Here is a 13,144-nt window from a genome sequence, read left to right on the forward strand (position 1 = left end):
GGTCCCGCTTGACCAACCTGATCTCCTTCTATGACCAGATGACCCGCCTGGTGGATGAGGGAAAGGCTGTGGACGTTGTCTACCTGGACTTCAGTAAAGCCTTTGACACTGTGTCGCACAGCATTCTCCTGGAGAAACTGGCGTCTCTTGTGGCTTAGACAGGTTTACTCTTCGCTGAGTAAATAACTGCCTGGATGGCCAAGCCCAGAGAGTTGTGGTGAATGGCGTTACATCCAGTTGGCGGCTGGTCACAAGTGGTGTTCCGCAGGGCTCAGTTTTGGGGCTGGTCTTGTTCAATATCTTTGTGGATGATCTGAGTGAGGATATGGAGCGCTCTCTCAGTAAGTTTGCAGATGACACCAAGTTGGATGGGAGTGTGGATCTGCTGGAGGGCATGAAGGCTCTGCAGAGGGATTCTGGACAGGCAGGATCAATGGGCTGAGGCCAACTGTACGAGGTTTAACAAGGCCAAGTGCCGGGTCCTGCACTTGGGTCACAACAACCCCATGCAACACTACAGGCTTGGGAAGGAAACACAGAATAGTAAAACTGAAACGATTTCTTGAAAAATTCCATTTCGGAGGCTACTGTTGTACTGTTTATTTATTGTCACAACATTGTGTATTCTGAATAGTAATTACAGTATTTGAAGATAAAAACCAGTTTATTTCTTGGTAGGCAACCTGCACAATATCAGAATGCTGTGAGTTCCACAAGCAAACAAAAAAAACCCCATAGAAAACCCCCACAAACTCAAGACTCCCTATCTGTTTCCCTCCTCAAAAGTGACGTGCATCACTTGGACATCATCCACTTTAAATACACACTGCAGCTTCTTTTGTGTGTTATCAGAAAATGAATGCCCAAGAAATCAACACATTTGGGAAGGGAGGGAAAAGAAAATTCTACAGAGACAAAACTCTCCACAGATACAGGTCATTCACTGCCTGTGATTCTTAATTGCATTAAGAACCATTCAGCAAAATCTTTTTGACTGATTAATTTGAAGCCCTGTTTTGAAAACGGGCAGGACAAGAGTAGCTTATTGATACTGAAGATCTGTAACTACATTAAACATTCCCCACAGGGTTGAAATTGAATGATTCATTTCTTGCTAAACAGCTAATAGTCAAACACCCTCTAGACTTCTTGATCTTCTGTCAAAAGGTCTATTGTATTCAAAAGATTTATGGCAGTGTATCTAGTAAAGCATAGCTCAGGTTACAGAAAGAGAACAAGCTAGAAAATACCACAGCACATGCACATCTCTACAGGGCAAGATGGAAAAAAACATCACTTAGTTCTGCTGAAAAATTCATGACCACACAGAAGTAGTATTTTATGTCCTTCTTCAGCAGGATGCAAATTTTAAGCCTTAAAGCCTTTTAGAAGGTCAGATACTTCTTCTAAATTTTTCTTAACCATTTTTCATCCTTAAGCAGCTTACACCATGGTACGGCAACTCATTCATAAGCACTGGTTGGTGTTTAAAGAACTTCTCACGAATAGGTACAGATTTGAAAGGGATAAACATTTATTGTACTACCTGCTATTAATCTTTGATACCACTAACCAAAAGGATTAGTTTGTTCTGTCAATAGTCTCTGACATAACACAATCATTTTTCAAGGAACTGTAGGTGGCTGTACACTCTGTTCTGCTGAACACATGGTGAAGGGCAAAAATGGTCATTAGCCCTCTGTTCCCAGTATCCCTTTCACTAAGCAGTGCTTCTTTCTGTCTAAAAATATCTAAAAACATTCTTCCTCTTGGAAAAAACTTAACCCCATGTAGTTCAGTTAGAATTGAATATAACTTTCAAGATAACCACAGTCATTGACTTCAGTGAAAGATAGGAGTCATCCCTGCAAAAATTTTTAAAATATGCATGATGGTCTACTTATCAGGAATTTTACTACGTGATCATGCTATGAAAAGTTAAGGGGGGAAAATGCTAATTATGAAAAGCAGTTTAGCCATGTCATTGTGCTAACACAAATACTGAGTAGTGAATGTCAGAACTATCATTGGAAATTAATACAGGTCAAGTTAACACAAATGCCATCTGCAAACTGACTCTTCCAGTCTGTCTCATGCTCTGTACTAACTCAATAGCTGAATGGTAACAGCCATTTCTGCCAACACCTTTTTCATTTAAACACCAAGAAAAAAAATTTTAGAAACTTCAATGCAATTTGTGTGCCAGCTTCCATTTTCAAAAAGGATTTTAGGCAGTTATGTGTCATTCCACAGACACATAAATGTAAAATCTTGATAACATTTCCCCAAGCTGTCCTTCACATGAAAGTCTGCATTCCTGCCTATAAAGTTCCCAAGTTCTACACATCCCCCTCCTGTACAGAGGCATCCATCACTTAAGCACAAATACTACTGAATAATTTGGCAGCTAAGCCTACTTGTGACTCTCAAAGTCCGACGGCTGTGGCTCCTGCTAGATCTAATTGGAGAGGAATTCTCTTTATATATCTACCTATTAGAGTAGATCTTAAAACAAAACAAGTGTGGTGGGTACTCTGTGCCACTTCCTTTACTTCAAAAAATCAGTTTTGCAGTAGCAAAGTTTCCCAACTTCTGCATTACAGGGTCACTATCATCTTCTTTTATCTCATGAACTTAGCAGTTTTTAGAGAGTAACAATTCCAGACGTAAGAGTTTAAGGCTTAAACACTATGATTACCATATGAAAAAGGGGATCGTAAACATAATCTGAAAATTGATGGACCTGGAACCAGAAAAGAGTCTGAACTAGGGTTCCAACATTCAAAGTAAATACTTCTAACTACTGGGCCATTAGAGTTGCTGTATCTTATGTAATAAAAGTGCCAGCTACTGGAGAGTACCTTCCACTACATTTAACCACGTCCCAGGAACAAAGTACTCTCTCACTATTCCCTGCTCCTTGCTCACCTTGCCAACCTTCTATGAAGCCTATTCAGAAGAATTAGACATCTGTACCTCCTAGACTGTGAATTGTAAGATGCAGCAGGTACATCAGTGATAGAAACAGAAATGCTGATCTAAGCTCTCTTTCTTGGCTTAAGTGGGTAGGGCTAACTTGGACTTTAAGCACACGAATAAGCTGGATGAGACTTAATGCTGTATCAGAAGCTAAGCAGGTATCACAGTTACCACAGTTCAGCTGATGCTCAAAATTTTAGTTCCATGTCCAAAAGCTACAGCTTCCTGCTATGACTAAGTTGCTTTTGAAAATACTGCTCAGTGCCTTAATACTGTCTCATTTGTCTGACACCTGCGTATGTTTACGTTCAGATGATGATATATTCATTTACTCAGGTTTTTGCCTATGGAAAATAAATGCCTGTGAACCAGTGGGATCTGTGGACAGATGGAAGCATACCTGTACAGACATCTGTCAGTATTTCAGGTTTACCTGACTACTACTACCACTACTACAACATAAATTAAACTCTTTCAAAACTTAACTTTAAACACTTTTTTGGGGGTCATGATCTCTTTGCTTGCACCATTTGTTGCAAATTTCATAGATTTTAAACCTCTTTTTTTTTTAAACTACAAAAGAATACAAATGTTCATTTCCTCCTTCTATGTAGAATTTTGTAATGAACAATTAGAAAATTGCATCAGCCTTATGAAAATAATGTTTTAGATAGTACATTGAACACTGTCATAACTTAACCTAGCAAAAATTCATGTTATACATAGATATATACACATATATATACATATACTCACATAAATATATCTATATAAAAAAATACCAGGGTATATCAGAAGATTTGAACTATTACTTACTAGTGAACATCGTAAGACTCTTTTCTCCAAACAAAACAAACATTTCCGCACCTGGAGTATACAAAACTTTACCTGATCAGCTGTTGTGACATCAGAAATTACAGCATCAGGGGGTCTCTTGGGTGGATTCACTGTTACCTAAAGCAAGAGCAGTAGTATTAACATTTCACTGCAAAAAACTTTTATCCACACCCATGCCAGAGTATGTCAGGTATGTGTAAAAATAAACAGCATTTACAAACCTGTTAAGATACCTCCTACCCTTTCTATATTTACAGACAAAAAGAAAAAGATATTTAGGCCAGAAAAAGTCTCTTACCAAGGTTAGCTTTACAAACACAGCGATCCCGTGGCATCAAATCTGGCTAACAGTTACATGTTATAGCTGATCAGTGTGACTGTATTTCTTCCAAACTATCCAAAAAATCTCAAGCAAGAACTATTCACTCAGAAAAAAATAGTTGCCTCACAGAATACCAGTGTTTTGGAACACAGAAACAAAAAAGAGGCTTTTAAAATATTTTTAAAAGCACAATAGAGTACAAAATTATTTACTGCCTCACTCATGGACTACATCACTATTGGCCTTTGAGAGCTTTTTTTATTTTGCACTGTTTTCTTTTGGTTTTGCAATTACATGCTGCATATTAAGCCCTACATTATTCTAAAAATGCTGTTCCTTGTGTAATCTATAGCTTTGTTGTTCAGTTTTGAAGACATAAACTTTACCAACAGACTGACAGAGAACATCCTAGGTCATGATAAACACAAAGAACACCATAACTAATTCAAAACTATTAAAGTAGCTGAAGTCTTTTTTTCCCCTCTCCTTCCTGGGTTTTCAGAACCACCAAAAAAAAGCCCAAACAAAAAGAGAGTGGTGTAAGCTCTAAAGTCAAAGGAAGCCACTTGATTCTCATCTGTAGTAATTCTACTTAACCTTAGTTTGTGTAAGCTCTTTACCAAAGAAAAGAGAACTCAAGGGAAACTGCGGGCTGTTTAGTTTCACATCTAACAGCAGCAAAGGGTCTTTCCTGTTTAACAGTAGAGCAAAGCCACCTCTTGGGTGGAAGACTTGATAAAATCATTCCTGCTTTTGTCACTTCACAGAACCACAACGGACCTACATTAATCGGGCTGATAACAAGGACACTACCTAACATGCTTTCAAAACAACAATGGCTTGCCAATCTGTTTCCAGTTGGTTTAAGAAACGAAACCTGACCTACCATGCCATTAAGATGTTAAAACTAGCCAACGTATGAAAAATTAAGGAAACTCCTCTGCCAAAGAAAACCCCAACTCAAGAGGAGAGACATGACTTAGACAACGTGCTGCTCATCACAGACCTCAACTTGGAAATTTGTTCTCCTTAGTTTGCAGATATAATAAATGTGTGAAATGACAAAAAGACACATTATAAAATATGTCTGATCAGCGTGTGATTTTTTTGGGGAAGAGAGGGACATGAAAGTCTTTTTAACTGGGGAGGTTTGCAAAGACAAAGTAGGAAAACTTACCGTTCGAAACTGGCCTCTTGCATGCAGAGGCCTATGTTAAATTTGCTATCATTGCGCTGTCTTAACTAGACTACATTTTGTTTTCTTCTGTCACAAGAAGGACTAGGACTGCTGCCTGAAACAGGTATTCTTCATATTTTAAAATGTAAAATCATTTATATAGTACTCTCATACTTCACTAAATAGAGTGAAGAAGTTGCCGTTGCCTGAAGAGCAATGTTTAACTAAAAATTGCCAAGGTACAAAACTAGACTCACTGATGTCACCACTATAGATGAGCAATATTTCCTTTGAACCACTATTTTTTTACATGCACTATTATAAAATCTGATTAGAGAAGAATTAAAGGTTCCATCAAGGACCTTTATATACTGCCTGCAATAACATTCGGTGAATATTGTATACTACAGAGAGGCTTTTTCCATTTCTCTTTGAAGCAGCAGGCATTTCAAGATTTGAGCTGTAAAGTTACATATGAGAAAGCTTCTATGCAATTGATATAGATTTAACTGAATAAATTGGTAAGTTTACATCCAAAAATCGCAAAGAACATTACCTACAGTATTACAGATTTACAAAATCTAGGCATTTCATTATAAATTTTCAAAAATACTGAGCTTAAAATAGCCTCTATTCAACTGACTGTTTATTACTGTAGTGCCTCAAGGCTCTCGTTCACAATAACAACATTCTGTCATACCAGACACTACCCTTAAACATATTATTGAAGGAGACAATAGTTACATGTCAGGTATCTGAATAGCTACTCATGCATTTGGACATACCATGTGTTCATGTGACATTGTCATCTGCTAACTCTCACAAAACGCAGCAGTTCCACTCCACTGGAAGTGAGAAACTATAATGCTACTTCTCTCTTTTCCTCTCTATGCTTTCCAAACCTCCTTCATGCAAACACATACATTTATAAAGAGCTACACCTAGAGACCTCTTCAAGAAATTGCAAGTTCAAACCTAATACCACACATTCGAGTACTTCTTAGCTTTTTACTATGCTAGTCTTTTTACTAGAGCAACATCCTGCAATATTAACATATGATCATACCTATTAGCACAAATTTAACACATGAAAAACAAATTACTAAACTAAACATGAACACTCTCTGTATATACACACATGAAATTATCACTAGGTGTCAATTTATTTTTAAATATAAATAGCCACCCTGCCCCCTTAAACAGAAGCAAAGAAAACCTCTGAGATGGAGCAGCAGAAAACACTGTAATGGTAAACTGATGACACACAGATCACGTATTCCCAATTGGAGATGTAAGCACTGAGGCCAAAATTTAAATGTGATGATGACAGCAGAGCTGAGACGGGTTTAAATCAGGACTCTATTATAAATCTAGTTGGCACAGTCCAACAGCTCAGTAGTAAGCCCCTAAACAAAGTATCTAAAATCTCAACTTCTCTGTCACTCTCCTTGCTGCCCATGCTCAAACAGGAGGAGCCCAAAAAAATCCGCTCTAAAGCTGCATATAAGAGAGGTAAAGCTCCCCAAATTTACTTGAGAAAACCAAGTCTTACAAATAAAAGCCACTTCTCTGTTCTCGTTCTGATCTAAGAGGTCTCTAAAAATTTTGGGGGTCAAAAGTCGACTGAGAAAATAAAACCTTTCCCAAGCTAGCTTTTAACAAGAAATTAGTAACTTTCCTCATGTGTTCCTTTATGGGAAGTGTGACTGGGAGTAAATAAATACATAAAATCAAAACATGTAAGGTTTATTTTGTTTGCAAAGCCTACATTTGGGTTTCATAAAACCCAGAGTCAATAACTCTTGCCAAATTGGACAGCTAAACTGACAGCATCTTCCATCTGACCTACAGAAGTAGGATTTTTAAGGAATTTAGCACAGCCCTAAGTACAGCATGTGTCAGATTCTACCACTTCTGTGGAATTAATTGGGTCAAATTGGGTCAGATTACAGCCTGTTACACTGTCAACTTCAAAAGACCCTCTTCTAAAAGATCTAACACAAATCCTCTTGAGGAGCATTCTGTCCACATCATCATGCATTTTATATTAATTGCAATTTTATTTTAATTTCAGTCATCATTTTCTAATTATAAGTCCACAGAATTTATATTCTAAACATTTTCCAGAGAATCTCCTATTCTGTTTTCCACTAGGATATTCCATATCTGTAACTTCAAATATTTGAATGTAGGTATTTCTCATCAGTTGCATGTTTAGCAATTCACTTTTCTCCCTAATTTTCAAAACAAAACTGTTGGTTTCCCAGGCCCTGAACAGTCCCTTTTTACTCAGGCTCTTAAATGAACAGAAGTATTTAAATTCCATTTGAGTTTGCACCGCCACACTGCTCAAAATGCTAGTTTATCCTCCCTAGTTTTTCTTGCAGTGCTGACAGAAGTATTTATGTGTGTTTTTTTTAAATATGAATATGCATGAATTTACCTTGGCCTTTTCTGATGTTCGTTTTCCACCAAATCCTCCAGCTCCAACAAAAAACAAAGAGAACTGATTGTAACACACTAGGTCCTTTCCACAATAGGTATGCACTGAAAGACAACAAAAGAGGAAGATTATACGTTGTCTTCAATCTCCTTTTTCATATACCTAGGATGTGTTTTTACAAGAGGGAAGCTTCAAACATAAAAAGTTCATTTAACAACTGAAGGGACAATGGTCACACTGTTATGTTGCACTGTTGCAAATCACTTCCTGACTAGTGAAGACTAATGATCTGTTTCAAATAACATTATCGTTAGTTTTATCTATAAGAAAGCATTGAAATTAGAAAATGAGCTAACAAAATGAGCTAACAAAATGCTGATGACATTCAAGGTGCTAAAAACATTTGACAACAGGGTGCTGAAATTACTATTTATTTCAGCATCTCGCACTGCATAGCAATTTATTTAAATATAATTGTGCCATAAAATATGATGTATTAGAAGCTATTGAGAATCCCTAGTGTGTAATGTTTTTTTCCACTATCTTTTTTTTCCTAGTGTATTTTTTTTTCATACAAAAAGCAGTACTAGTACCTTGTAAGAAAAGAGCTTCAGAACAAGCTTTAGTTTAAGGTCATCTGTTCCTTCTTGAAGAGTTAAAATTCTTACACTGAATTGAGATTCAGCTTCCTATTTCCAGTTCATGCCTATTCCACCTCCTTACACATTAGACTGAAATTTCAAGTATTGTTAATAATGTTCATTTCCAGTTCCGGAAGAAATTTAAAAGCCTCTAAGACTCTACTCAAAAAAACAAAAGAACTTCTGCATGTTGGAGAAACGGACAGGCTTAATGTTAGCCCAGTATGGAAGGAAGAAAAAACACTAGCTAGGAGGAACAAAGGGGCAGTAAAGACCTTTTTACAATTTTACCTGTACACTGAAGGAATAAATGCTCAAGAATGTTTAGAGATTCACTGTATATTAACCTACTCTTGCACTCTAATTTCCCAAGGGACCTTGGCATAACCACACCTAGTGATTTCAAAATTTTGAAAAGACAACTTATCAACTTCTAGAGACATTTTGATCCTTTAACTTGGATAAAAGAGGAATAAAATGGGTTTTTATTTTGTTTTGTAAATAATAATGTAGGTATAAAAAAAGAACACAGGACACGCTCTTAAAGATGGCTTCTTTGCAGATAAGTCTACACAACATACACATACAACTAACCTTTGCAAAACCACCCCACAAAACACACACACACATATGCACACGCATGTTGCTGAAGGGTGGCAGAATCTAAAATGTCTGCCTTCAGACAGGACTAAGTAATATTATTAAAGAACTTTATTCAATTTGCATAGTGCACTATTCCACCTACACGGGAAAAAAAACCCAAATCTCTCTGAAATCTTTTTCCAAAAAGACTGTTCTTATATCAGTATGTTAATTGCCCAAGAACAACTACATTATACATTTACACAGCTATTGGTAATAAGCTCATTTCTCAGCTCTCATTGTGACTTAATAAGCTAACATGCTTTACTGTGGAAAGGGTGGCAGTTATTGGTACTGCTAGTTAAAAACTGAGCATGTCAAATTTTACTGCATCCCCTCCAAAAATTGTAAACTTTCTTACCATCTATAAGCAAGACTGCTCCTGAGCCTTTGTCAAGAATATCAGCAACGGTTGAAACTGAAGTTAATTGCCCTGTAAGAAAAGACCACCACGTACATGTTGTAGGGTTTTGCTTGAGGAATGAAGTCCACGGACCAATCTTTACACTTCCTTATTAACAATAACAGTAATAATAATCATAGTAATCACAATCATGATGGTTATAATAAAAGTGTCTGGGAATCTTTGCCAATCTTGGTTTACAGATGTGAAGATTTTTTTTTTTTTTAAAGTTTTATTGTTTGGGGTTTTTTAATAGAATTGTGCTACAGTTTATATATTCACAGCTAAGCACAAATCACATTTCAAACTCAAACACATCACTGACTTCAAAGATAGCTCAAATCACTTAAGGACTGTCCACAAATTTCAAAAGGGCTTAGACAACTACAGTGCTACAGAAGAGAAGCTCAGCTGAGGGCCTGGGCCTGTGGGTTTATGAAGTTTATCTCTAAAGAGGTTATTGCTCTAGAGAGATATGTAACCATATATGTTTACATAATCAGCCTATGAAATGGTAAAATAGAAAGCTTTATGCAGTCCTGGAAATCCATTATTAATTATCAGACTTCTTTGAAGTTAATAAAACTTTCATGCTTTTTGTTTCAACAAGAAATTACGCCATTTATCTGTGTCTTGCAGGATTTTTTTTTTTATTCCTTCTACACTGTGGAAAAGTTAATTTTTAAAAACTATTAATTAAAAAACCCAAACACATGCATGCATATCCTGAATGAGCCTAACAAGAATCTCTCAAGTGTTGTAATCTGGGAAAACACAGCCATCTCTGAAAAGAGTTTACTATTGCAGCAATTAGTATCTTGAGAATTTTGACAGGAAGAAAAGTAGTTGTTTTTTAGCCTCCTCATCGAGATGTCCATTCCTCCTTTACGTATATAATTTAAGTCCTGTTGTCTTATAGGCACACAGATGCAAAGAATGTTGAAGAATTTTTAGGTAAACATCCCAAAAGTTCTGTGATACAACCTTACAGAAAGAATTAAAAGTTCTGCTAATTAGTATCAAACTACGTGAGTAATACACCAGCATGTAGATTTGCTTATTATATGAAAGATTAGGCAGAAGTTTACTAAGTATACTATAAAAAAGCAACACCTGATCAGAATTACTTCAGTAATGCAGAAAGTTGCCTCTCTTCTCCCCTAATCCTTGTAAAAACAATATGCAAAACAAATCCAGTTGGAAACAGAGCTTCTCTATTTCTATTTATAACATGACTACAGGAACTGTTGTCACAGTGAAAACCAAATCAGCAATACAAAAGGACTGACCTGAAGTTGGTAATGGTTTATACAGTTCCAGGTATTGCTCACCATGCAGCATCTATGTAAAGAAAAGGAGTGCTGTGACAACAATCAATGTATTCTACTGCTTCCCCCATCCCACAATTGCAAGGAAATACACAGTTATTTTAGAAAGTGTTCAGAACAAACAAAAGAAAAATACCTGCAAGTTTTTTGTTTTGTTTATCCAATTTCATCCACAACAGAACATATTTTCAAAGAAAGTTTTAAACTTTTGTGGTTTAATAAAAGCATAGTGAACACAAATTAAAATTTAACCAAAACTTGATCATTCGTACTATCTGAGGAAGACACAGGTTATGCAAGTGAAGTAAGTAAATAATTTCTTAGGATGTAAGAATACAAAACATTGAATTTTCCTTGTCTAGAATAAAGGGAACTTATTAATACTACAAACATACTAATTAAAGTCACCTTATAGTTATATAAAGCACAAACAAAATTAGATACTTAACTCGTCCATACCTTTGCGAGATCAATATTTAGTCCTGGAAGAGAAGGAACACCATCAAACATTGAAGTCTGAGCAGGAATTACTCCAAAGCTAGGTAAACAGCAGAACTCTTCACTTCCTTCAAAGAGAAATTTTAGGTGATCTGGATCCTTAGTTGACATCCCCACACCAAGCGCATATAGAATAGGCTCTAAGTGAGTATATTTATACACGTTGGTAGCCAATTCCCGACCAACAATGCTTGCCTGGAAATTAAAAGTCAGTATAAAATAAAACTTCATTAATAGTTAATATTGCACTTGTTTTCTTTCTGTAATTCTCACACCAAACAAAATTCATGGTTGAGCATTTTCCTTGTCGTCACATGTAAACATAAAGCATGAGTAATAAACATACCATAAAACATTAATGTATTTGTTGCAGTACAGGCAACCCTAATACAATGCGTTATAGCTTGCTGCAAGCAATTTACTTCAAAAGTAGTATAACTTCATACAGCTCTGCTCCCAGCAATGTACAAGAATTTTTCTAAAACAAACCACAAATTAAATAATTAACACTGTAATAAGATTGAAACAAGGAAAAGTTATCTATCTATAGAGAAGGAGACAGAGCAAAACCACATTGCCCAATGAGACCCATCCCCGGCCCCTTTTCTTAACAATATCCTTACTAAAGAGGTTTACAGAACTTACAAGTACTTGCATTCTGCATTATTCAGTCTACTTAGACTTAAGTTCTTCCATCATCAAGAAGAAAAATAAACAGTGGAACCAGGAGATGTTTCTTACTCTGCTTCCTCACTTCACAGTTTAAAACTCACCTTTCTTTTTGCAGGCAGTAAGCCATAGTAGAAGCTGATCAGCAACACAAGTCTCTCTGCTCAAGGTCTTCACCTAACTTTGAGTGCATGTGGTAGACAGAAAGGTACTTACCGTGTCAACAGATGAGGAGGCCACTGATCCAGAGCTTGTTGAATTCATAGAAACATTCCCTTGAGACTCTATCTGACTCAGAGCATCATTCAATACACTTATGGACTCTAGAGAAAGGAATTGAAAAAATCACTTATAAATAGCCATAAATCAGACACTACAGTTAGACAAAAACCAAACATGCAAGCAAATGAGATTTAGCCTGGTACTTCTCAATTAATTTTTAAACACAGTAAATATACATCTGCAAATTGAGCATATTGCTGCATTTTACAAGTATCTACACAACAGTTGGTAAGTGATCTCTACACCAGTTCCATCAGTTCTGCACACAGCAGTCAACCATGACACCTACCTAACTCAAGTGCCTAAAACACAACTAGTGTTATATTCCACCATTCAAGCCAAGAGGAGTATGTCAGTAAATACGTTGTTTTATTCCCTGAACCACAGCATTAAGAGAAGATACTGAGCATTACGTTTCAACTGTCTCAGAAGTAAACATCTGAAAATTAGTACTGCTTTTCTTATCTTGAAACTTATTTGCAATACAAGCACAGGTCTTGTCTCCTGCCAGCTAACCTCATTCCCAAGTATCACAGAATCACAGAATCACAGAATCCCTAGGTTGGAAAGGACCTTTAAGATCATCAAGTCCAACCATTAATCCAGCACCACCATGTCCCCTAAACCATGTCCTGAAGCGCCACATCCACACGTTTTTTGAACACTTCCAGAGATGGCGACTCCACCACCTCCCTGGGCAGCCTGTTCCAATGCCTGACCACCCTCTCAGTGAAGAAATTTTTCCTAATATCCAATCTAAACCTCCCCTGGCACAACTTGAGGCCATTTCCTCTTGTCCTATCACTAGTTACTTGGGAGAAGAGACCAACACCCTCGTCGCCACAACCCCCTTTCAGGTAGTTGTAGAGAGCGATAAGGTCTCCTCTCAGCCTCCTCTTCTCCACACTAAACAACCCCAGTTC

General features: G+C 36.8%; 1 protein-coding gene across 1 annotated transcript in view; it reads right to left on the reverse strand.

Moving 5' to 3' along the window:
- The window catches only part of HSD17B4 (hydroxysteroid 17-beta dehydrogenase 4), a gene marked incomplete at both ends in the record, with an annotated part of 68,089 nt that overhangs the window by 26,782 nt on the left and 28,163 nt on the right, over nt 1-13,144 (reverse strand). Inside the window, 6 exons of the mRNA XM_082013660.1 lie at nt 3,868-3,933; nt 7,759-7,862; nt 9,403-9,474; nt 10,734-10,785; nt 11,232-11,465; nt 12,156-12,262. Coding sequence (XP_081869786.1) covers nt 3,868-3,933; nt 7,759-7,862; nt 9,403-9,474; nt 10,734-10,785; nt 11,232-11,465; nt 12,156-12,262 — 635 coding nt within the window. The remainder of the gene's footprint in view (nt 1-3,867; nt 3,934-7,758; nt 7,863-9,402; nt 9,475-10,733; nt 10,786-11,231; nt 11,466-12,155; nt 12,263-13,144) is intronic.

The sequence above is a fragment of the Phaethon aethereus genome, assembly GCF_964289735.1.
Source record: "Phaethon aethereus genome assembly, chromosome: Z".
Lineage (NCBI taxonomy): Eukaryota > Metazoa > Chordata > Aves > Phaethontiformes > Phaethontidae > Phaethon > Phaethon aethereus.